Source organism: Anser anser (genome assembly GCF_964211835.1).
Source record: "Anser anser genome assembly, chromosome: 1".
Lineage (NCBI taxonomy): Eukaryota > Metazoa > Chordata > Aves > Anseriformes > Anatidae > Anser > Anser anser.
The window spans coordinates 147,426,743-147,451,343 of record NC_139720.1 but is presented as its reverse complement, the minus strand read 5'-3'; the positions used below and the strand labels follow the sequence as shown (position 1 = coordinate 147,451,343).

At 39.5% G+C, this 24,601-nt stretch overlaps 1 protein-coding gene and 1 long non-coding RNA gene across 4 annotated transcripts in view; one reads left to right on the top strand and one right to left on the bottom strand.

Moving 5' to 3' along the window:
- The window catches only part of LOC310891344, an 8,755-nt gene extending 8,050 nt beyond the window's left edge, over positions 1-705 (bottom strand). The window contains exon 1 of the long non-coding RNA XR_014577535.1: positions 62-705. This is a non-coding gene — a long non-coding RNA (uncharacterized lncRNA). The remainder of the gene's footprint in view (positions 1-61) is intronic.
- Positions 1-24,601, top strand: part of UPF3A (UPF3A regulator of nonsense mediated mRNA decay) — a 26,872-nt gene extending 2,271 nt beyond the window's left edge. The window contains exons 2-10 of one of the 3 annotated variants that reach the window (XM_083819395.1): positions 699-805; positions 8,290-8,396; positions 10,600-10,698; positions 10,794-10,904; positions 14,744-14,799; positions 14,892-15,050; positions 16,905-17,065; positions 19,114-19,188; positions 21,942-24,601. In XM_083819395.1, coding sequence (XP_083675521.1) covers positions 699-805; positions 8,290-8,396; positions 10,600-10,698; positions 10,794-10,904; positions 14,744-14,799; positions 14,892-15,050; positions 16,905-17,065; positions 19,114-19,188; positions 21,942-22,140 — 1,074 coding nt within the window. In that variant the 3' untranslated portion in view covers positions 22,141-24,601. Of the gene's footprint in view, positions 1-698; positions 806-8,289; positions 8,397-10,599; positions 10,699-10,793; positions 10,905-14,743; positions 14,800-14,891; positions 15,051-16,904; positions 17,066-19,113; positions 19,409-21,941 lie in introns of all 3 variants that reach the window. The other 2 variants (XM_083819393.1, XM_083819394.1) reach the window with 2 other exon arrangements.

Sequence of the window (24,601 nt, the reverse complement as noted above, 5' to 3'; positions counted from 1 at the left end):
CTCTCCACAGGCCTCAGGGGAACTGCTGCTGCCTGCCTGGAGCACCTCCTGCTGCACCCACCTTGGGGCTGCAGGGCTGCTTCTCACTCCGCTCTCCCAGCTGCTGTTGTGCAGCAGTTTTTTTTTCCCTTCCTTCAATCTGCTCTCACAGACATAGAAACAACATCGCTCCCTGGCTCAGCTCTGGCCAGCAGCAGGTCCCTTTTGGAGCCGGCTGGAGCTGGCTCTGATCTGACATGGGGCAGCTGCTGGGCTCTGCTCACAGAGGCCGCCCCTGCAGCCCCCTGCTACCAAAACCTTTACATCTAGATACAGTGCATGAAGATGACGTTATAATAAGAGACTTGAAAGTTAGTTTAAACCATTTAAAACAGAAATACTGTAAACATTTTATGTAGTCAGCATTCATTTTTGCTGATTTTTTTAATACCTTCTCGGCCAGATTGTGCTGGTTCTGAAGCTTTTCATTAGATTATTTCAGTTACCTGACAGTTTTGCAATGTTAGCAGAATCTGAGATAGGACAAATCTTTCCATCTGTCAGCAAATCCAAGTAGGTAACTCACTGTGAGGCTAACACTGCAACTCAAACTCCCAATTTAAGGAAGAGCTTTCAAAAGATAAGTAATATGATTTGTTTAGTCTTTTTCCAAGGTATTTATATCAAGGATAAATCTCCATTTTCTTTTATATATGCAGGTAGTTATTCGACGCCTTCCTCCTTGTCTAACTAAGGAGCAACTGGAGGAACAGTTACATCCTCTACCTGCCCATGATTATTTTGAGTTTTGCACTGCTGATCCCAGGTGAGGATGAGCTGTTCATAGAGGTTTTCAGGTGTTTAAAACCTAATTAAGGTATTTTGGATGTACCAAATTATGTATTTTGTCCATGGAGCCCTTTTTGTTAGTTCTGTCAGTTACTTAAAATGTTTCTGAAGAGCAGGATAAAGTGCATTCCTGCCCCTTCCTTTTAAACTGGTGATTTTAAAACAGAACGTTTTCATGTGCAAATAGGGCATCGCTTTGCTGGAAACCCTAATGTTTCTTTTAACCTTCATTGGTAAAATGCAACAGGCTGTTTATCAGCTGTGAGAAAGACAACCTAGGGTAAATATTCCAGGAAATTTTTCATGTGTGCCATTTAAGCTTAACTTAATCGTTTGCTTACGTGTCTCTGTATTTATTTCATACATTTTTTTTCAGGTAATCCACTTCTATTCATTTTTGTGTCATTCAAAACTAAGTGATGTAGATAACAATAAGTTAGAATTGCTGATATATTTATTTAATATACTCAGTATCACAGTGGCCAAATATCATCCCCTTTTGAACAAAACAATTTCTAGAAGAGAAGAAACTTGACCACTAAAATAAACCAAACCTCCTATATGCTGCATCTACACGTGTTCAGACAAACTGACGGACGTGATTCATTTTGCCCAGCTTGGCCTGCCTTAGTGTGCAGTGAATCATCCTCCACAGGCATCAGATTATTTTCATTGACTACAGACAGATCCTGGATCTTGGTTGCAGATCAACTTTTAAAGTTAGGGCTGGGTGACCCCCCCCCCGGCACAGATAGCCTTTCTTTAGGGAGTTGTCTGTAGCCAATTGCGCTTGGAACAATCTAGTTCCTGGGCTGATTTTAATTGAAAGGATACTGCCGCTGTGTTTTAGAAGGGTAAATCTGGTTATATAGGTTCTCTCAGAGTCGATTCCTCAAGCAGAAAGGAAGAAATGTCTCTACTAGCGAAGCCTCATGGCAGTTTGGTGCATCAAAACAGCAGGTGCTTCAGCTTGTGCGGTAGAACCACATTTAGTCTGATTGAAAGTTTTTATATCTACCTGCACTTTTCTTCCGAACCTAGTCATCCATATTTGTAAATGGTTTTCCTGAAGGCTTCAGTCCCCGCTGTTTATTGATAAGGGGAAAATATCAGAGGCAAACCAAAAATTCTCCTACGAGTATCTTTGTCCTCAGTGTGTCTAGCTGCACAAATGCTAGGAACCAGTTCAAAAATTACAATTTTAATTTTCCAGAACAGTCATTGACATAAGAATCTGAGGAGTCAGCAGTTGCAGAAAAGATAAGCAGCTGGCAACAGCTGTAAATATAAAGTTTAATTTTTCTCTCTATGTGATAAAATTTGGAGCACTCAGAAGTCTTCCTGTCCACTTACCCATTGCATCCAGGTCAGATAACTGATAAAAGATTTTGCAGCTTCTTTCCCATGCTGTGCTATTCCTCATGCACTTCCATATAGCTAGTGACTGTACCTACGCGTATGTGAAGAAGTTTGTTAAACGGCATACGTGACACAACAGCTTATTTTGTTAGGGGGTTGAGGGCGTGCTTAGAACACTAAACATTCGTTTGCCTTGAAGAATGGATCTTGGTGATTAAAAGTAACAAAAAAAATGAAGAAAATGAAGTCTTTATTTTTTATATATTGTTTTGCTACTAGACTTTAGGATGTAGCAAGCAACAAATGCAAATTTTTAACCTTTTTTTTTTTTGAACAATGAAATCTCTTGATAGTTGGATTGTCAGTTGCCTTAAATCATTTATATGAATCTTGTAATAAAATAATGATTTGGGAGGAAAAGTTCTCTCCCTCCTGACTTTCTGATTCCTATTCTCTTCTGCCCTTAGAAATCTGTACTCTCGCTACAGAGAAAAAAAAAAAAGTTTTCATTATAAATTTGGATTTTCCTTAGGGAAGCATTTCATATTCGCTTTTTCTTGCTATGTCGTGTTGCTTAAAAATTATGTTTTAATACAGAAGATGTATTTTTTTCAGAATGGGTTTATCTTTATAAGGTATATGGCTACAACCCCTTCCAGCAAACTATACTGTTTAAATGGTCTTTTAGCTGCAGTTCTGCAAAAAATTGAACTGATTATTTGCTCTTTTACTGGTCCAGCATAATCTTGCCCCTTTTGACCACTTTGTTCCAGTGCTGACACATACCCATGTAAATGTGTTTATGATTTAAATCATGATGTGTTCACACGCATTAGAACATAGAGTAAACTTTCAGAAATTGTTAAGGCTGGAAGTGAGGAGACATTTCTTCTCAGAAAGAGCAGTCAGGCACTGGGATGGGTTGCTCAGGGAGGTGGTGGAGTCACCGTCCCTGGGGGTGTTCAAGGAAAGGTTGGACGTGGTGCTTAGGGACATGGTTTAGTGGGTGACAGTGGTGGTAGGGTGTAGTAGGTAGTTTGTAGCTTCTCCTTTTTAAGAAACTTTCTCTAGACATCCTCTACCACTTGCTCTCAGAGAGAGAACTCGAGGGGTCAAACTGTAGCTGCTTCTACCTTTTCATTTCCAAGGTCATCCCTCCCCAGAGGACAAAACAAAATTTGCAGTCCTGCCTATATGCTTTTGCAAGATACGCATGCATTTATCCAGTTTTACTTTCTTGCACTCCAAAGGTTGTTTGTAAGTTTACAATGTCTTGTTTTTATACACAAACTGTAAAACTTTCATTTTTATTACAATGTCATTAATGTATAACAGTTGCATCCATTTCAGTAAAATCATTTCACAAAGTATGACTGTTGTGTTGTATTTCATTCATTTTTCCTGATTCATTTGATTCACTGCATTACATTTATTTTTCTCTCTTGTACACTGGGATCAAAATACAAGCAAAACATTGTTTTTGTGACTGACTCCGTGGCCTTGAGGGACGTTTGGTAGCCGTGCTACCTATAGCTAGCTACTAGTGAAGACTGCCTGCCTGATGGTCTCTCTTGTTCTCAAGCTCTAAATAACAACTGCTTCTTCCAGATAACTCTTTTAAATTTGCATGGAAACGTTTCTGAGGCTTCTAAAACTCTAGTCCGGTGGTTGAGCTCTAGCCTGCAAGATTTGGGTTGTCCCTCAGGACTGGCACTGAGTGCCAGAACTCCTTCATAGCGTTGTGAAGTTGCAAGAGTAAAGAAATCTGAGCTTTGCTTTTGTGAAAGCCAGTCAAGTAGTTGATGCCATGCCGTGTGTTCAAGGCAGCGGTTAAGCTTCTTGCACGCAGCAGGTCTCCTCTGCCCCTCGAAGCTGCGTCACAACATTTTGCTCGGGATGATTGTAGGCAAATGGCATTCGTGCTGGAGGATGGCAGTACGCACGTGGGAACTGCCGCTCTAAAGGGACAGCACCTTTAGAGCTTCGGAAGGATCACCAGTGCTGTGATGGTGGATGGGATGAGAACCAGTTGGTCACCACAACTGCAGAGTGTTTCTGCTCCCCTGCCAGGCAAACAGTGCCCATATAAAAAAGGAAAGGCTCCGTTCGTTTAGAAGGATGCCACTGCCATCGCCATTCATTGGATGAATGACAACAGCAGGTGAGAGACAAGAGGATGGAGACCAGTGGATTTTAGCTTGCCGTGACAATCTTGACAAAAGAGTTTATCAATTTGGTCAAATCACTCGCAAATTTAAGCGTTGAGATTTAAGTGTCTATGCATGTCAGTCTATATGTTTGTACATACCTATATACACATACACCACGACTCACTACCTTGGTAAGTATTTTCACTAAGATGCAATGGCTGTTTTTAGAGTTTACATGTTAGCGTTTATCTTTCAGATAACTATTTAAATCTGCTTTCCTCTATACCAATCTTCCTACACAATTGTGCTAACAATACTTTCTAGAAAAAGGAAGCTATTAGAATGCTTCTGTTACTAAACTTGCCATAAAAGTAAGGGTTTAAAGGGATGTTTAGTATTAGAGAAATGCAGATTACCTAGAAGACTGAGTACCCTTCAATGCACAACAGCAAACAAAGAAACTGTGTGTTGAACTGAAGAAATGTGTACAGTCAGACTCAGCTGGGTTATTTCTACAGAGGTCCTTCTAATTGATATCCCAGAGATGCCAGCATCACGTACGGTGCATCTGTCCAAAACATGATATGGATGGAAAATAGCATTGTAGGCAGCAAGCATATGGCAAAATAGAGGCAGCTGTCTGCTTCTAAACCTAGCCATGCAACCTCAAAACTGAATTTGAAATCCCAAGAGAAATCTCTGCCGGTGGATACTTGAAAAACGCTGGAGGCACGCAGGGTCCGATGGCCCTTTTGTAGTGCCCTGCCTGGGGACTCAGCTGGAAGGCAAAATCCTGAAGAGCAGAAGCTGTGTTTTCTCTGCTGAATATGAAGTGCAACAGCGGAGCTGGAGTGTTTCTTCCTAGGAGAGGTTGGTGGCCGCAGAGTCGTGGCCCTGCAAAACGCGCGTTCCCTGCTCCCCGGCAGCACTGGTGGGTTGGTAGAGGAGAGGTGACGAGGGGATCTGGAGCAGGCAGTTGCACTTGGAAGTTCAGATTCTGAAGCCCAGAGGAAGAGACAGTATTTCATACACAGACCAGTGCTAAGCACCTCCAGTTTGCTAGTTTTAGTTAGCTTCCTACTTAGAGAGTGGATTTTACGCATTTTTTTTAGGTACACTGCACACTTGATTGGATAAGAAGCCTGAAAGGGTCTGAAACACTTTGAGATCAGGCTCCTACACATGAAGCACTCTGACATCTAACTTGTGTGCGTACGAGATGTGACTGTGTAGGAGCGGCTGCATCACAGAAAGAGCCTGTAACTGCTAAGCATTGTCACAGCTGTACTTCTACAACCTTCTACCCTGATACCTAGCACCAGTAGCAGAGAGACAATCCTATTTTACTGTGCTACTGTGCACATCAGTATCTTACTGCAAACAAACATGCCTCTATAATTTTGTATTTTTCTGCAGAGGTGATGAAGTTCTTGAAGACCTAATAATGTATAGCAACAACGTTGGATCCCTTATTTGCAAGATAAATTGTGAATCTCTGCTTTCCAGAGTCCTGTTTACACTTTACAAACCCTCTGTTTTCTCTTACTAGTAAATGCTTAATAACCACATCAAATATTCCTCTGAAAGATACTCTGATAAATCTAAGTGAAAAAATGTTAGGAAAATATTATGTTACGTACCAGGAAAAGATTGTGTTGCCAGAGCAGACAGGAAACAGATGGTGTTGATGTGCAAGCTAAAGGAAACAAGGAAGGAACAACTTCGTATTTTCATTTCTTTTTCATGATGGTTATGTCCCCAACCACAGGGTCTAAGTTACTGCAGAAGAAAAAAATTCATCTACATCACCGAGCTGTTCTGTGCACTGAGAAGAAGTGGCATTTTTGTTGTATTTTACAAAAGCTGAAGATGGTAAAACACTGCAATACTTGTTAGATTAGAAAAAGAAACTCAGGGCTTCTTAATCTCAAATACCTTTATGTTTTCTAAAGTTTTTTTTTTTTTAAACTGTGTGTAATTATGAAAAATGTTGCATTTCATCTTTTTTTTTTTTTCTTGCTTTGAAATCACTGAGGTAGAAGCTGGATTGTTTCATCTGCCTTGCATCTTGCTGGTGACTCCGCAGCCCCCCTGGAGGTGCCTTGCGTTGCATGTGCAGACGAGGCTTGCGAATCTGCTCACAGAGAAGTCTGCAGGGGGCGAGGAACCCCGCGACAAAGCACATCCAGGTGCCACCATGCCCATTTGGTTGAGCTGTCCAGAGATTGCTTGCACGCCGTCTGCACAGTGCTACGCAGCATCTGCGTGGGCTGTGCTGGATGAGGGAGCATGCAGTGCCTGTAGTGTCTCTCAGCACTGCTTTGTGCCACCAGCATAGCCCTAGCTGTGGCCAAGCAGGCATTTTGGTGGTTACCTCCCTCCTTGGAGGTCTTCAAAAGCCATCTGGACGTGGTCCTGGGCAGCCTGCTCCAGACTGAGCAGGGGTTACACCGGAGGACCTCCAGAGGTCCCTTCCCCATTCTGTGAGTCTGTGATAGTTGCTGACACTTCTCTCAATGCTATTCCCTTCCTAAAACCAAAATAGTGAGTAAATATAGATGAAATAGCTATTCCTTAGAATGATAAGGTGCATCCTCTGCATGCTGTAGAGGCACCCTGTAAACAGGCGTTTGCAAAACATCTGAGCAAGAAAAGCCCTCTAGCTCTTTGTTAAACGTTTCTCTTGGTTACGATGTCAAACACAACTTTGTTCTACAAAAAGGCCAGTTATTGACAGCAGCGCTCATCATGGTCACCTTCCAACGCCCAAAATGGATGCATATATGAAAAAGAAAAAATGATCACTTGGTTTGTAGTGGCCGTGATTCTTCAGGATGCCGTGTGTGGAGCGTGTGATCCAACCCGTATCTTTGCTCTTTCTCACTGGCTGCGAAATCTGATTCTGAAATAGCTACAAAATCGAAATCTGGTTGCAACTGTGTGTGATGATTGTCTCCTACTGCTGCCGGTGAGTTTGTCTGAAGATGGGGCTTGCAGCAACAACATTACAACATAGGTATTCTAAAATTACGGGCTTATGTTCAAGTATTTTCCCAAAAAAATGGTTTAATACATAGCCATTGCTAAAGGCTGTTTAAGCCAAACTTTTATACATCCTAATTAGATGGGAGGGAGAGTTAAAGCATGTACCTGACACGTGGCTGATGGGTGGTAATGCGTTGAATTACCCCGATTCCATTGTGGTTGGTGATGTGCCAGCTCTGAGGTTTTCATCAAGCATGTTAACATTTACACACCTAGAGTGGGACCTATGCCAACAAATTCTAGGAGGATCAGAATTACTTTCGGTAAGTACCTGTTCTTTCTTCTGCTAAAAAGGTTTTGGACTTTCACAGTAACTGTTCTTCACAACAAGACGTTGCACGTATATTCATACACATGTACGTCAAATGGCATTCGTTTATCAGTAGGTGATTCAGCATATTATCCTGCCAATTACTAAGTTATTTAATCTTTCTAAAGGTGGGAATCTCTTTAAATACAGTGACAGCTTGGCAACTGCCACTTCGCTGGGAACTTTTACTTTACCTTCTACTATTTCAGCAACAGAAAACTTTTAACATGCCCAAGAATTTTCCCCAAACCACTGCTGTTATTCACCTCTCAAATCATAAACAATTATACATAAAGCTTTGATCCTGCAAAATGAAAATGTATGCTCTGCAATGTAGGGAGACAAAACAGAATAGAAATATTTGTCTCGGTTCAGAATAAATTTCACAGTTGCATACAGAAATTCAGTCATTTGCTTTTTGTCATATATACAATTTTTTATATATGCATATGAATACATAAGGACTTCAGTATGCATGCTTAAGTTAGCCATTTCCCAAAGAGGATGAGAACTGCAGTGTGATTTTACTAGTTTTAACTTTTTCCCGTCCTGAACAGACTAGTAAATAACAGAAAATAAAATTGTTTCTTGTTGCAGCCTTTATCCTCATCTTTACTCGAGAGCATACATTAACTTTAGAAATCCCGAGGACATCCTTCTTTTTAGAGATCGCTTTGATGGCTATGTCTTCATTGATAATAAAGGTTGGACTATTTGTAAGATATTACATGTGTCTATATACATATATATCATTGTAGAACATGAATTCATTTCATTTTTTCTAATGATGCTTTTTTCTGCTCAATACACAATTAATTACATAAAAATGCACTGAACCAGAATCTAGCTGCTAGAAGATAATGAAGTACAAAATGTTTTTGTCCATGCAGTCTTACTTGTCTGCGTGGTGTGCACGCTTGATCTGCATTCTTGTACTTTATGCAGTCCACTATCAGGATCCTATTAATTATCCTATGTGAGCTTCACAGTTCATCACAATGATAACCTGATACATTAAAACGTGAGTGGCTGGATCTTCAGTGTGTTTCTGTGAGATTAAGCGGTGCTATGTATTCCCATTTTGAGAAAGCAAAACCAAACCAGTTGTCTTCACCGTTTTAGTTGCCCGCTTTGAGATGTGTATGCCATGACTTTTCAGAGCATTTATGTTAGGTAGAACTTTAGATCTAGTCTGATGTCCACAGCTGCGAGGGCTTTCAGGCATTTGTTGATAGGAGCGCAGACATCTTGAGTTCCAAGAACAGGAGTTGTGAGGTTAGTTGCCGTCTTTAAAATGTTCTGTCTACAGAGGTTTGTCCAACAGTAAAGAAAACCACTGTAATGTAGGTGTGGGTAAATCCTGTTCTATAGTAGCATTAAATAGCTGTAGCCAAGAAACTGTGCTTTGTCTGTAGCTGTTCCTTGCCTCGCTCCCTCACTCCTTCTCTAAAAAGATTGCATGGGCAGTATAAAAGAGACTTGGATTGGTGGGTTTCTTCGACCATTGTCTATCCTGAACACTGAATGTTGCAGGGGTCCCGTGAAACAGTCTTGTCCAGTCTTACTGGAGAGTTACTCTCCAAAGAAGCTGTCTGCCAAGATAATGAATTTCTCTGTAGCATTTCCTATCTGAGATACTTCATATGCCCCGTCCCTAGAGGTGCTCAAGGCCAGGCTGGATGTGGCTTTGGGCAGCCTGGTCTGGTGGGAGGTGTCCCTGCCCATGGCAGGGGGTTGGAACTGGGTGGGCTTTAAGGTCCCTTCCAGTCCAAAGCATTCCGTGATTCTGTGATAGGTTTCAAACCTGGATTTGGATAGATTTCCCCAAAGATGGAGAACAGCACATTCCTCTCAGTGCGTGATTCCAAGATTTCAAATTCTGTTGTAAAGTAGGAAGCAGGGTAGCTCCTTCCCAGCAGATGCCAGAATTTTTCTAATGCGCATAATATTTCTTGCCTTCTTTTGTGAAAGAGTTGGGTGGTTTTGGCTGAAGAACTAGAAATAAAATATTTTATGATTCTGCCAAGACTTCAGTTTGGCTAAATTAGGCATGTTCTTCAGTATTACACTGGGTTGAAGCCAGAATATCATGTACATTACAGAACTGAGTTTGGAGATGGCAGGTTGGTTTGGCATGGTTGGTTGGGCAAATAACGAGCATAGGTTTTGGTCACACGAGCTCTCTGGTGAGGCTTATGGCAGCATTGCATTTATGAGGCAAAAACTAAAACAAGGATTACCATGTCCACAAAGTACATTTGTGGATTTAACCGAGTTTTCAGTGGACTTCAGCAAAGTATGGCCTTGAACCTGAGTTAAGCAGAAGCCAGGCAAAATTCAAAAGCTGTACGTGGTTCTGGCAGCAGTTTGAAGAAGGATCCAATATACAAGGCAGACCTTAAAGAACTGGTACCAGTAAACAGAAGCGAGTAGTTGTGTTGTCCACTATAAATAGAAAAAAAAAGGAGTTCCACACACTTCACAGAAGCAGCAGGATTATTTAAGATTCATTTCCCAGTAGTACTCATTCATTTGTCAGCATGAGATTTTATGTCAATTTTTCTACTCAATGACAATTTTTGAAGAATTAAAAGGGAATTATAAATGATAATGCAAGACTTTTATTGTGCAACAGTACTCTTCATTTTGACAGCCTTTGTTAGCATGTCAAAATAATATTTTAATAATAATGTTTAAGTATATAATTCAGATATAAGTGTATTTTGTTTTGAATCCAAAATACTGCTACATGCAATTTATCATTAGAAATTTAGGATGGGATTTTAGAGACACCTTTGATTTCACCTTTGTAAGGCTGCCCAACACAAGTTTGAAGAGTCTGGAAAATCTTACTTGGATATAAAGAATGCTTCCCAGAATAAAAATTAAGAATTGATCTCTTTTAAGGTTTGGAGTATCCTGCCGTGGTTGAATTTGCTCCATTCCAGAAGATTTCAAAAAAGAAGTTAAAAAAGAAAGATGCCAAAGCCGGGAGCATTGAAGATGGTAAGCATATTTTCTTGACATCACAATGGAAAACAGATTCCATTTCTGCCTTGGATTGCAGAGTATTAACATAATTCAAAAATTTATCTTCGCAGATCCAGAATATAGGAAATTTTTAGAGAGTTACTGTGCTGATGAAGAGAAAATCTGTGCCAATCCTGAGACTCTTTTGGGAGAGATTGAGGCCAAAACAAGGGAACTCATTGGTCTGTTTTCTTGACTTTTCTTATTATTGAGAATATGAAATATATTATTTTTATATCTTTATCATATTACCTGCAAGATATGGCCTGTTCAGTCTGACACAGACTGAGGTTATCACAGTTTAAATTTTTATCCCCCAGCCAAGTAGTGACAGGAAGCACATCACCTGTGCTTTTGAGTCTCTGTGCATGCAATCACTCAACTTAAAGAAGTTTTGCATGCACAGTGGCTTCAAAGTTAGGTCCTTAGTAGTTCTAAATACTTACAGATGTGTTATAAAGAGGTGGAAGATATATTTTTAAAAGATAGATGAATACTTAAGAATACTTAAAAGCTTTGAAAGTAAGGCAACACCTTGTTCTCTGTATGCATGTGGTGGGACTTTCACAGTCTTAGGGGGAATCTTTAATGAGATAACATTGAAATCTTCCAGAATAAATCACATCAAATTTCAATTGCAGGCTTCAGCAATGTGAACATTGCTAGTTAAGTTTATACAAATCATGAGTATCAACAAAAAGCCAGTTCTTTATGTGCTGTGATCCATATTGTGCTATATAACAGAACCATGTTTTTTCTTCTTTTCAATTCAGTCTTTGAAAGAGTACCATTATTGGACAGACTGTAGTGACTGTGCCACTCCACAGTAGTGCCACACATTAGATAATTATTTGACCATCAGCAAACGCGTAGGAGAAGACTGTTACTAGAAAATGCACAAGGCAGGCACTGAAAGATGTGGGAAAAACAGCTGGAATAAAATGCAGTGATCAGCACAGCAGTGCAGACTGCTGACGTATTTCTGAGGTCAGAATATCTTAATTGCTAGGACTGTTAGAAAACTGAATGTTAAAGAGAAAAATAAAGCTGTTTACAGAATGTAAAGGAGCAGCACAGGCATGAACGTTGAGGAGCAGCAAGCATTGCAGGGGATGGTCACAGGAGATGAGGCCTCTGGATTGACAGGCTGAGGGCAAGCAACCATGTCCAGTCCTGGACGGGAGGAGTCCTGTGCTCAGTACAGTGTCTGAGCTCTTTCCAGGACTCCTTCTGTACTGAGAAAATTTTCCTGGGATAGGAAAGATCTATTTTTCATTCAAAATGTGATGTGATATATATTTTCTCGAAACATCTAAATAATAGTGCCATGTTGCACTGAGAAACACAGGTAATTCCTTCCAAAATGCTGGGGCTTGGCAGCTGCCAGAATGCAGTTTTCAGGGCAACAAGGATTATTGATGTACTGGATCGCCAAGTGACAACATCCAGAGCACTTACTCTCTCCCCTGGTGTGACAATTGGCTAGAAAAAAAATAAATTCAACCTTTGATATTATTTCTTTACAGTGTACAAGTAGCCTGATTAATGCTGTTAACTTGTCCCTGCCTGTGACAAGAGTTTGTACAGAGTGGCATTAGTTCTTCATATACATAAAATAATAGTGGCTTGGGAAGGTTTGGAAAATAAAAAAAAATAGAGGAAATGGAAGTGACAGAATTATGGACATTTAGCTAATTCTGTTACCAATGAAATAGTTGCTCTTCTAGATACAAAGTTCCCCAACAATTTTTATTTACTCCAAATCATCCTAGTATTTGAAAGCAGAGTAGAAGCCGTCAAAAATTTCTAAGAAACTTTACAATTTCAGGAAAGATTTATTAAATTAAAAAATATTCTGACTCTTCAATGAAAATGGTTGGTCTTGAGAGTTGCGGATTTCAGAATAACAATGTTGCCTGAAGGCAGCTTTCCATTAGGAATTTTAATGTTTTGTTTCTGGTAAATCACAGAAAATCAAATTATTTAGTTGTCGTATCAGTACAAAACCAAAGATTACTTCAGTGGGAAGTATGTTTATAGCAAAAGTACGTCAGGGTTTTAGTGCATTCCAGTTCCAAAGGTGTTAACAGGTACTGAAGTCAATGAAAGACATACCCAGTGCTCTGTTAGCAGAACTGGGCCTCACATTCTCAGCGTTTCTCCAGGTAGTGTTACGGCAAACCAGCATGCTTTATGCATCACGTCAGATGCGTTAGCTCATCAGTTTCAGTGTGACAGAGACATATAGAACAGAATTTCTCTGTAGCAGGATGAAGGTAAGCTCATTCTTCTGGCTTGTTTCTAGAAAGCAAGATTAGACATAAAAGTTATTGCTGATGGAGTTCTTCACTTTGTAATTTATTTTCTTTCAACATTTCTTAAACATTTTCAGAAAAACCTCTTAGATTTTCATTTAGAGTAAGGCTCATAAACAAGGTGGGTGAGGTTCAGGTTTCATTGGTAAACATCCTTTTTTGGCCTCCTCTTTTGATAGCAGTCATCACACGGCCTCTCCCCCGTGCACTTCCATATTTACCATTTCTGATCCACCTCTTGCACCACAGCCTTAGTCAGGACTAGGGTAGCGTGGTGTATCCTTTCCCCAGCCCCTTGAGGTCACTTCCACGTGTCCCAATGGCAAGAGGTGAACGCTTCGCAGACAGGGGAACTTGTGGGAGCAGGTAGAGGGAGGCAGAGCTGCAGATCTGAGGGACTGGAAGGGAGGGCCTAACATTTGTCAAAAATTACAAGCAGGTGGGAGAGAAGGAGGGGGACAGCACTGAAGTCTAGGGACAGAGGGAGGAGCATCTCACGTTTGTTGTTGCTTTTGACCATTGATATTTGCTAAAAATAAATACTGAATCAAATCAAACCTTCCCATTGATAACTCCATGACAAGGTTTTTTTCGTTATTGAGTGGGTTGCTAGTAGGTTAGTTAAACATTCAAAACAGAAACATTGAAATCTTTTGGGGATACGAGTTGTGTCTAGGTTTTGGCTTTGCCATTTTAAATTTGATTAAGAATTTTTCTTCATTTTTTCTTTCCACCTTCTATTCTTTCTTCCACATGATACCATGCATTTGAATTTTTACTCTAGTTTCAGGAAGAGTCCTATAAATAGTTATAGAGCATTTTTTAGTACTAAATATTTTCTGTAATTCTATCTTGGGATATCTTAAGACTGACAAAATTCTTTGTAACGGCTTGCAGCTATAGGCACACGGTTCAAACTTGAATTCAGTGCTGTCAGTCGTAGATGCCATACATGATACAGGAACTGATGATGTCTCCAAGCTTTTGTAGAATTTGGGGGTGGTTCAGGCTAGATTTCTGAGCTCTTTAACATAAGAATGGCTGTGTGATCCAGTAGATGAACCCAGATACGTTATTTAGGAAAATTTTAGAATTTTATTGAATCTGTTGATACCTTGCTATGTACCCTGGGACAAACCACTTATCTTTTATTTATCCTGTTTTCCCATGGAATGGTGAATGCCAAATGGGAGTTAAACTTAAATGTTATATGAGAATGACAATGTTTCGTTCATAATGTAATTTGAAATTTGGGTTTGAAGAGTGACATGTGAGATTACAATAATGTGGGCTGTACATGAACAGCAATCTAGGTGGGTTTTGATGTCAAAAAAAAAAGATTAAAAGAGGAATAGATATATGCTAGGAATATAGTAGGAGTAGATACTGAACACATTTCTTTCCTTTTTGATGAGCAAGAGAAAAAATGCCATTCTCTGAACCAAAAATACATGATTTTTAATTAAATGTTAAAAAATTATGCAGTATATCTGTGGTGTTTCTAACCCTAACAGCAAAAATACAGCAGTGTTTCAAAAATGGAATGATGGGAATGCTGTCCAAAATATATAAAATAAATAGGTTTATGAATTATTTGGCTCCCTTGCAGATAAAGCTAGAAAAAAAAAAGGGGTTAGTACTGAAGTAAAGAAATGAGTACATATTTTAGGAGTTGAACACTATATCACAAATTTTTTGTGTTTTAGCTAGAAGAACAACACCCCTTTTGGAATATATTAAAAATAGAAAATTAGAAAAGCAGGTACGTTCAGACTTTTGCCTGAAGTTCAACATTTTATGTTTCATGTGGTTTTCCTTTGGACAATTTACAATTAAGCATTTTGAACTCTTCAGAGAATTCGAGAAGAGAAACGAGAGGAACGAAGGCGGAGAGAATTGGAGAAGAAACGTCTGCGGGAGGAAGAGAAAAGGAAGCGCAGGGAAGAGGAAAGACGTAAAAGGAAAGAAGCAGAGAAGCAAAAGAAAATTTCCGAAAAAGAAATAAGGATCAAGGTATCTTAATGAAAAAATATTCCTCTGTTGAAGTTATTTAGAAGTTACTTTGGTTTCACACTAATATTGTTTATACAGTGTGCTGCAGTACGTTGAGGCGATACAGTTTTTACTGGAAGGAGAATTAAAGTAAGGTTTAGACTAAATGCTGTTGCTGAAAAGTCTGACTAATTACCTTAGGTACCGTGATGTGCTAGTGCAGTTGCAATGACAGGTAACTCAGATGCCGTTTTATAACGCTGCCAAATTCTGTGCTGACGTAACCTGACAGAACCAAATTGTTCTGTGCTATCACCTGGGAAGATTATTACAAATATGGCTTCTAACACTTCATCATGTAAATCTTCGTCTAGCCACGTATGCTGAGGGTGTTTTGTGTTTATGCTCAGAACTAATTTATTTTAATAATATGCTTTAACCAAATTATTAAATGTTTTGTTATAGTTTATATATAATTATATATTTTAATAGTGTTATACAGTACACTTACATGATGTATAAATACTATAATATATAATTATATATACTAATTGCTTATATTAATATTGTTATATATAATTTTAGGCTGCGCTGCCTTGTAACAGAGCAGGTGTGGCAGGTGTGTTCTGTGCATTTAAATCTCAACATTTAAAACCTTATTTGAATAAGACAACATAGACAAAAACTATTCATCTCAACTAAATTATGTGTTATTGGAAAGGTGTTTAGGCTCTTTTGGTGTAAGAGTCTGTAGCGTAATGCAAGAGTACACAGACTCACTCCAGATCTTGTAATGGAGAGAAGCCACTGAGCTGTGTAGGTCTTTCCTCTTCCTTTTCTTCCCAGGTGACAGTTGCCTTCACCTGGATGTATAAAAATAGTAAGTTCTGAAGCAATTACACATTTTTTATATTTGGGCATAAAGAAAGCAATTCTAGAACTTCAGAAGAAAATTTACTTAATCTTTAAAATGGTTAAAGCCAAAATTGTTTGTCCCCAAAAACTCACCATGACATATCTCTGGCAACGTGACCTTGAAAGCTGGTTCTTTCCCTGAAAGAAAAAGAAAATACTACTTGAGAGAAACATTATAGAAGTTTTAAGTATCGGAGAAGAATAATACATGCTTATTTAAGAAAAACTGGTGGGAAAAAAAAAGAATGGTGAGATGTTCTACTTACTCCTGAAGCGTTAGAAGGATAGTTTGAGACAGTTGGTCCTTCTATAAAGATTACTCCTGTAATGCCAGACACTGCTCAAGCCCTGTGTGGGTTATTTCTTGTGAAAGTAACAGAATTCTTGGAAATCTTGATCTCCAAAATTAAAATGTAATATGATATTTCCTGCTAACATCTTAATTTTTTCCTCAGTCTCTATTTCTGTCAAGGTGTATTTATACGAAGCACTTATTTCTGTATGCCAGCCTGTCCCAAGTAGTTCACGTGTTGCATGTTTTATATGTAATACTTCAAGGAGTGAACTATTAATCCTGCTCTTTTTGTGGTATTGTAGAGATTCTGCTTTTTATTTTATTGGCAATAACACTGAGCTCTGTTGTTACTTGATTTCTAAGAAATCACAGACTATATATAAAGCTAAAGAAAGAAGAGCAGGTAAGTGCTTTCTCCAGTACTCTTGGCATATTTAAAAGCGTGCTGCTGAGTGCCTGTTAATGACTGCCGTCCCTTAGCAAAAGTAAACTGCCCTCTTAAAATGACGTTTTAAGTTTTATACTTTGCAAAATATATTCATAACATTATTAAATAAGATTTAAATATCTTCAGTCTTAATAGGTCCTTGATATATTTAATACATTGTTAAAAATTCCATTACAACAGAGGAGTTTACATCGTAATATAAACTAATATTTCTTAGCTTCTTAAGAAGCCTGAAAAAGGAGATGAGCAGGCCAGTGAAAAGCACAAAGAAAAAGATGAAGAAGCTGACATTGAAGAAAACAAATGGGAAAAGTCCCCTGGGTCTGGGAGTATAAAATCTAAATCATCAGAGGGCTCGCTAAAAGAACCTAAGGAAAAGTAAGTATTATTTGCATTTTGGTGTCCAAGTTATATCCTAAATGCTTTGATATGAAGGCTTAAACATGATGCAAGTGTTTGGCTGGCTGTTTGTCAGCAAGGAGCTGATTTCATTTTACATGTGAACTGTCCTTTTTGTAAGGGGTGTTTCGTAACAACTTACTGACCTGATGGCAGTATTAGTGGATGCAATTTATTGTTTGTGAAGTGCATTGAAATCCCAGGTTGGAAAGATTTCTGCGTGAAAAATTGTTGAGAGTTTCATTGTTATTTCATCTGTTTCCCCACCAAGAGCTCAGGTAAGGCCCGATTTCCATTACTGATGTCGACGACTAAATCGCCTACGGTGCCTTACCATTCATCACACTGGCTTCGTTTCTGCTGCAATAAGCAGACAGATGTGTTTGGTAAATGGGACAATGGCAGCATAGTTAAGGTGTGAATGACAGCCTTATGACAGATATGTGTACAAGGCTGTCTGTCTCTCACTGCCTTTTGTGTTACACGTGCAGTAGTAAGAATGAGAGGCATAGCGTAGTTCTTTCACTGCTGTAGCCTCGTTCCCATAGCCCACCACTCCCACTCTTGCCTGCCTGTTCCCCATGGCCGAACTCTAGAAAGCTCCTTCAACCCCTCTGGAGCTGGGGTTTGTTTCCCTCTCACCTATCAACCACCGGGCACGTGTGTTCCTCATCACCCCCAGTCACGGAGGAGATAGACGGGTACCAGGCAGTGCTACAGCGGTGAGGCTGGATGTGTCTTCATGCCTTTTGGGAAGGTCGTTCTCCAGAGCCTTGCTAGGCCTTGAAGGTAGCATCTAGAGTAGCATTTAACTGAGAAACAAATAACTTACAGACACATACATACCCCTTGAGAGGTAGTAGTATTTTCTGTGCATGTACCTATGCCACAGATACAGCGTCTCTGTAATGGGGAGTGATTCAGGTGTCTGAGAGCTGGAAATTGGCTTCCACTTGGGCTGTGCGCTGTGCTCATGCAGGCCCAGTCTTTCAAAATGAAGATCAAATTCCCTGTCATTGAGGTTTTGTTGCAGATCTCCAGCTCTTCCTGAGATGGGGCCCCTGTCTTGTCAGCCCCACCAGACCCCAAGCTCATGACAATTTTCACAGATACATTATCTGAAAGAAAAAAGTGGTGTAAAAAGATAAATGTTTATTCATATTAAACCAATCTGAATGAGAAACACGTCTCACTGCTTGATCACTACATCATTGGAAAATCTCCAGCCTCTCTAATTCTCTCTGGTAATTCACAGAATGTGAGCAGACTATCAAAATCAACTTTCCCCTTTCAATTTTAAGTATCATAAGTATGTAATACATAAAAAGAAACTACCTGTATTTGCTGCTTTTAAAATTTAATCTATTCTGTAATCTTTCTTCATTATTTGTAGTTTTGCTTTATGAGAGAAGCACAAGCTTGCTGAACAGGAACAATGAAGTAAAAAAGAGAGCTGTGGATTGTATCAGGCAGCAAAATGTTGCAAACTAACAGTCTTCATAATATAAACCCATAGCATAAATTAAATATTATGTTGTGATAAGGTAGTGGTTTTTGACCTAATTAAAATATTGAAAGATAGAGTAAATTATTTGGAGACACAGTAAACAAAAGCCTAGAACACAAGTGTTCACAATGTGAGTCTTCTCAAGAGCAGCCCACAAGTCCTGAGCACGCAGCATGTGATTATGTGCGAACCATTGGGGAGCTACTCAGGGGACTGCAAAGAGGGATAAAGGTTGAAGAAGAATCCTCCCACAACAGTTACACAAGAGCCAGATTTTGCTTGGAAAGCTTTATCTTTAACATTTTGAACTGAATGCATAGTCAAGAGCTGGACATACATGAATGAGACATTCAGCATAATTGCACATAACCCCTTTTTATTAAAAAAAAAAAAAACAGCCTTACCATACAGCTCACCTGAAGAAGGTTGAAATCAAAGGAAAACTTTGTATTATGTCCTTCAACAGCTGTTTGTTACTGTTAATTGCTTGGGTTTTCTTTCTTTTCATACATATTCGTAGGTCACAAAATGATAGTGACAAAGAGCAAAGAGATTTGGAGAGAAGATTTCGAGAAAAAGAACCTGAAAGACAAAGGTATCGATTGGATGATGGCAGAAAGCATAGAGCTCACTATGAGTTTGACAAGTTTGTGAGAAGGAATGAAGAAGAGCTGAAATGGGGGAAAGGATACAGCCAAGACAGAGGAAAGAAAGGGAACCACAACTACAGCTTCACTGTGGAGGCAGTAGACAAACTGGGTAAAGAGGACAAGTGTGATGACATGGCATCCAAAAAGGAGCGCATAAGAAATAAGGTTCTTTTATTCATTTAGGATAATCTTTCATTAGTTAAATATGGTTCAAGATCACAGGTTTTACTTTGGCAAACTCAGCACAAAGATGCTTTTCTTGAGAAAAAGCAGTTCTTTATTTAATTTTCAGTAAAACCCTGACTTCTTTTTATTACTGTCAGAGGACAACAGCAGCTAAAATAAGTTAAGGTCACTGGTCTCTGCTCATTTGTATGTACAATATATAGCATAATCTGTCTTCCTTTCAACCCTGGCATTTTTAGAACACTATTCTCGGAAGCCTCGTATTTTATGAGCATATTAAAAAATGCGATACATCTGGTCTGCAATGAAATTCAAAAACTGTGACATGCTAGCCTTTTAAAAATATGTTTCCATTACCCAGATCATAAAGTAATTAAATCATGGGTTGGCCAGGACACGCCTAATACAGGAACTGTACAGACTTTAATAAATGGCTAATTCAGAAGCCCCTGTATTTAGAAGGTGTGAATGTGTGAACCCTTCAGTACTTTGTATACCTGCCAGTTAGAAAAGGCTGTTGTTTGCTTACCACAAATGATACTCATGGTCAATGCCAGGGAAAGAACAGGTGCAAAAACGGTGCCCGTAGCAGGGTGTACATTAGATCTCTCCCTTCTTGCCTCCCAGAAACATGGACACCATTTTTCTCAGACTCTGATTTCATGGGTGCACCAAAGTCTTTTCAGGAGGTGGCTTTCCCTGTCAGCCTCATTCTTTCTCTGTTCTGATCCTAGATTTCCTCCAAAAGATGACTGAAACACTATTTTGTGTAGAAATTTATTCCGAGTATGAAACCTTTCAAACCAAATTCCTGATCGGTGGCGGAGGCTAGAGCTGGCAGAGGGTAAATTGGTCACGTGTGGAGTGAGTCCATAGGGAGGGTACCCGGAGCCAGGCCAGGTGGCCTCGCTGTGCGTGCCACGTAGGTCACTTGGTGCAAACCCAAGAAGCCCGCTGAGCCCAGATCTTTGCTTATGTAGAGCTCAGCTGGGCAGCCTGTATGCGGTTTATCTCCATGTGCACAATAGCCACTTCCCCCGTACACCGATAGCTCAAGCTTAGAGCAGTCAGAAAACTGGCTGGTTCAGAAACAGGAATATGGGAAAAGCGGTTTTCCTCGTGTTTGCTGTGCTAAACTTGGAGTCTGGTGAAATATCTGCAGCCTTGGAAGTAGATGGTGGGTCCTGGGGGCCTTTTGTCAAGCCTTAAGAAGCCTCCTCATTTTTAATTCCTCTCATCACACTTCTGGCAACTTGCTGAGTCTCTGGATTACCCCACACTTCAAGTTCTAGGCTTATTCCCTATCCAAAATAAGCAATAATGGTAAAGTTTTTTGCAGTTTTGTTACTTTTTTTCCTTAGAGTATTTCTCACAACAGAAGCTGAGTTTTCCAGCTTACCTGCAGAATTAGTATAGTCAGCACAAGTTTTACACAAACCAAGGATCTTTCTGGAGTTTGTAAGAATGAGAAAATGGGAAATTGAAGAGCTGTTTGTGATGTAGAAGGATGCATGTTACGCGTTTCCTATGACACGACAAAGCACTAGCTCGGATAATTTAGTTGTATGGCCTGATTGTGAATCTTGATATCTGGTCTAAAGAGATGGAGAATAAAGTGGAGTGAAAAAGACATGCAAAGGTAAAGCAAAAAGGGAAAATACATATTGGTAATAAGAAAAAAAAAAAAAAACAGAATGGAAGAATAAAAGATCTGAATGGCTTCAAGTTACAAAGAGAGATGGAAATTGATCCAGTTTGATGTAGAACAATTTCAGCACTCTGCAACTGTCTTAAAATAGGCTGTTTAATTTTGTTTGCTAAACTTGAGAATTTGATCAAAAAGCTCTGGTTTTGGTGAATGAGTTGCCCTGTAACGTTAACAACTGGTATTTGTGAGAGTAAAACACTGTTCCTAGGAAAAGACTTCTTAAGCTGAGTTTCAATAATACATTTTATTATTAAAATTTCCCAAACAAAAAGTGCTCCCAAGAGCTGTGGAACATTTGCAAGTTCAAGGTGTCTTTTCCTTGTTAACTGTCTCCTTCCATTTTACAATGATCAAATCAGCCTTTGTATGATCGAGTCACTCAGAAAGTCTGCATGTTTTAAGATCATACTTTATTATTATCAGTGGGTGAATTCCCCTGCTCTCGTACTCAGTATGGGAGGCATGATGAAGCAGAGCAATAACAGTGCAAATGTATAACGCTGTGTCTGATAATTGTCTGCAGTATTTCTCCGTGTTTACATCAGTCGTACCACAAGATCTTTAATTTTTAGAGCTTTTTTCTTTTATTCAAAATGCCTGGCTTCCAAGAATAGCGTTATAAGCAAGACAGATATTAAATACTTAGTTCATTTTTATTACACTTCATTTTTTTCCCAGGTCTTATGATATGTAAAGTAATTTAACACAAAATCTACTTTCTTCGCAAATATTAATCACTTAAAAATCCCACTTATGTATCCCACATAGTTTTTCCGAGAGTTAACCATATCTGCTTCCTTCTAGGATCGTCCAGCCATGCAGCTCTACCAGCCAGGAGCTCGCATTCGAACACATACGGGATCTACAAGTAAGACCTATGACTGCAGTGGGAAATCTTTTGAAGATGCTCTTGACAAAAAGTATGAGGCAGATAATTCAGCTGGAGGTGGTTCTGAGAAGAGCGAGGAAGCAGAATAAAACAAACCAGAGGGAAGACGTGTGAAAAAGGATGAACTTAAAGATTTAATGTCACCACAAAAATCCATAGGGCTGTTCCAGATCTCCAACACCAATAAAATTATCATAGCTCTTGTACTTCCTGATAAATAAAGGAAAGAGTGACTGGAGGTGTATAAAGAATCTTACAGCAAAGGAATATGGTTGCTTTTTTACGAAAAGCAGAGCAAGCACCATTTGCCTCGTTTAAAAGCAGTTTGATGTTATATTCGATTTACCTTGAAATGTAAAACCTCTGAGAGTTTTAAAGGAGCATTTATACGAAACTTTTCAGAAGCTATCTCACCGTTTACAGTCTGAAGAAATGAAACGTGGATTTGTGTCAGTTTGAAATCCGAGGCACTTCCAACGTGTTCGGTGCATGGCACGGCGGGCACTGGGCCCCCTCCTGCAGACGGCAGCGGCGGCTGCAGGGAACCGAAGCTCTGGAGCCGGTGGTGTTTGCAGGATGAGGCCCACGGTTTGCACAGTTGTGAGGAATGTCCCGTGGTATCTGTACCTCATTGTGTTTACGTTGTTTTTCAATTAACCGTAGCGTCAGATAAGTGTTGTTAAAGCTGCAAGTACGTTGTTGGAGCGTTTGTCATTTTCTGAGCCACTTCTGCCTTTTGTGTTTTAACAGTGCTTAAAGCAGAAAAAAAGCTAACACAGACCTCAGCACTTAAACAAATGCCTGGTTTTATTAAATTAGATGTTTTTCATGTTTTTGACACTGACTTTTGAAAAAAAAGTGGTTGTACAATGATGACTTTTTATATGCTAACGTTTCATATAAGTTGCGGTTGCAGGATTTGGAAAATGCAGGATATGTGAAAGCTCTGAAGTCCTATTTATTAATAAACACCCGAGTGGCGACTGCAAACTGCCATTTTGTAAGAATGGTCAAATTCTGCCCTCAATGCAGGCATATATATATATATATTTGTGTGTGCATATGTATATATATACATACATATATATGCACACACATAGTGCTTCCATTGGTTTCAATGATAGCCGCATGTTTAGGGAAGGGCAAAACAAGTTCATTTGTCTTTTAAGGCTGAAAATTTCTCAGTTGCCTTAAACTGAGACGTGCTTTGTCAATTAAGTTAAATAGGAAGATATTAATTTGTTTTTACATCCTCTTTGAACATTTTGTTATTAAGCATACCATCTAGTTGTTCTAAACTGAAGAATTATTTATTGTGTTTTCCCAGATATTAAGCATTAAATAGAATAAAAACAACAAGATTTTGACTGTGATTTTGAGAACTGACCTTCCGCAATTTTTTTATCTGGTATTCTAAAAAAAAATTAAGTAGGATGCTATGCTGCTTGGTTTTCTTCAGAAGTAGGTAAAAATACAGTTGAGAAGAATTTAAATATCAAACTACATAAGTGAGGTGCCAGCTAAAATTACTGCAAAGCTGAAGTAAAATATCTGTTGGAGAATCATCTGGTTTATCTCCATCTAAAGTTTATCTTGTTTACCAAGTTTATCCTGGCTGCAGAGAATTTGGATTTTGGTTTGGCTTCCTGGCTGAGAAGAAAGAGCCTTAACCAGGACAGTTCTCCTGCCGTGGAGTCAGACTGGGCTGAAATCTACACCAGATGAGGGTGTGCATAAAAGCAACCATTTCCAGCCCAACAGGACACCCAGGGGAAGAGGGCAGAGCCCTACAGGCTCGAGGAGGGATCTCACTTCTGAGAGGAACATGTAAGACAAAGAAAAGAAGAGATTTTTTACATCCTCAGAAACTTGAACTTGCTATTCTTGGCCAACAGTGGCTTTCAGGCTACTCTCTCACCTTTCCATGAGTGCCTTGAGTAAGTATCTCTTGGTAGCATTATAGGCATTTAACTAAATACAGTTTATTTAGCAGTAATTTTCCACTTGGGACTTCTTATTTGCCATCTCTTTTAGTTACCAAAGATTGGATTTCAAGCCCTGACTCAGTAAAACTGTCAGGGTTTAAATATCCACGTCTTTCAAGCAGAGCTGTGGATCCCTCACTAACCAGGATACCTGCATCCTGATTTATTGAATTATTTGTGCTTTCTGGTCAGTATAGCACCTTGAAAAGGCAGGTGCAGGGAGACCGGCCTTTGGTTTACGTCTCCACGTGGAGAGAGCATCCAGAACATCCCTATTCCCTGGGGAGGCTAGGCGGGAGGAGCTGCCACCTGCTCGGTGCTTGCTCATTTTCCTACGCCCCCCCTGATGACACAAAATAAATGCAGGCTTGCAGCCTGGCTTTGTGCAGAGTCAGCGTGGCGTGAGAGCTTTATTTCCACAATAGCGACTTTGTTTTCCAAATTCAGCTTTCGCTGAAAGTGGATCCAGCTTCCCTGAGAAATGGGAATTGCGTCTGGGTACATCACGGCTGACTTTGGTGCCATCTGCTTTCTTGCTTTTAAAGTATAATGTGCTCTGTTTAATAAAAATCTCCACCAGCTTGACGGTC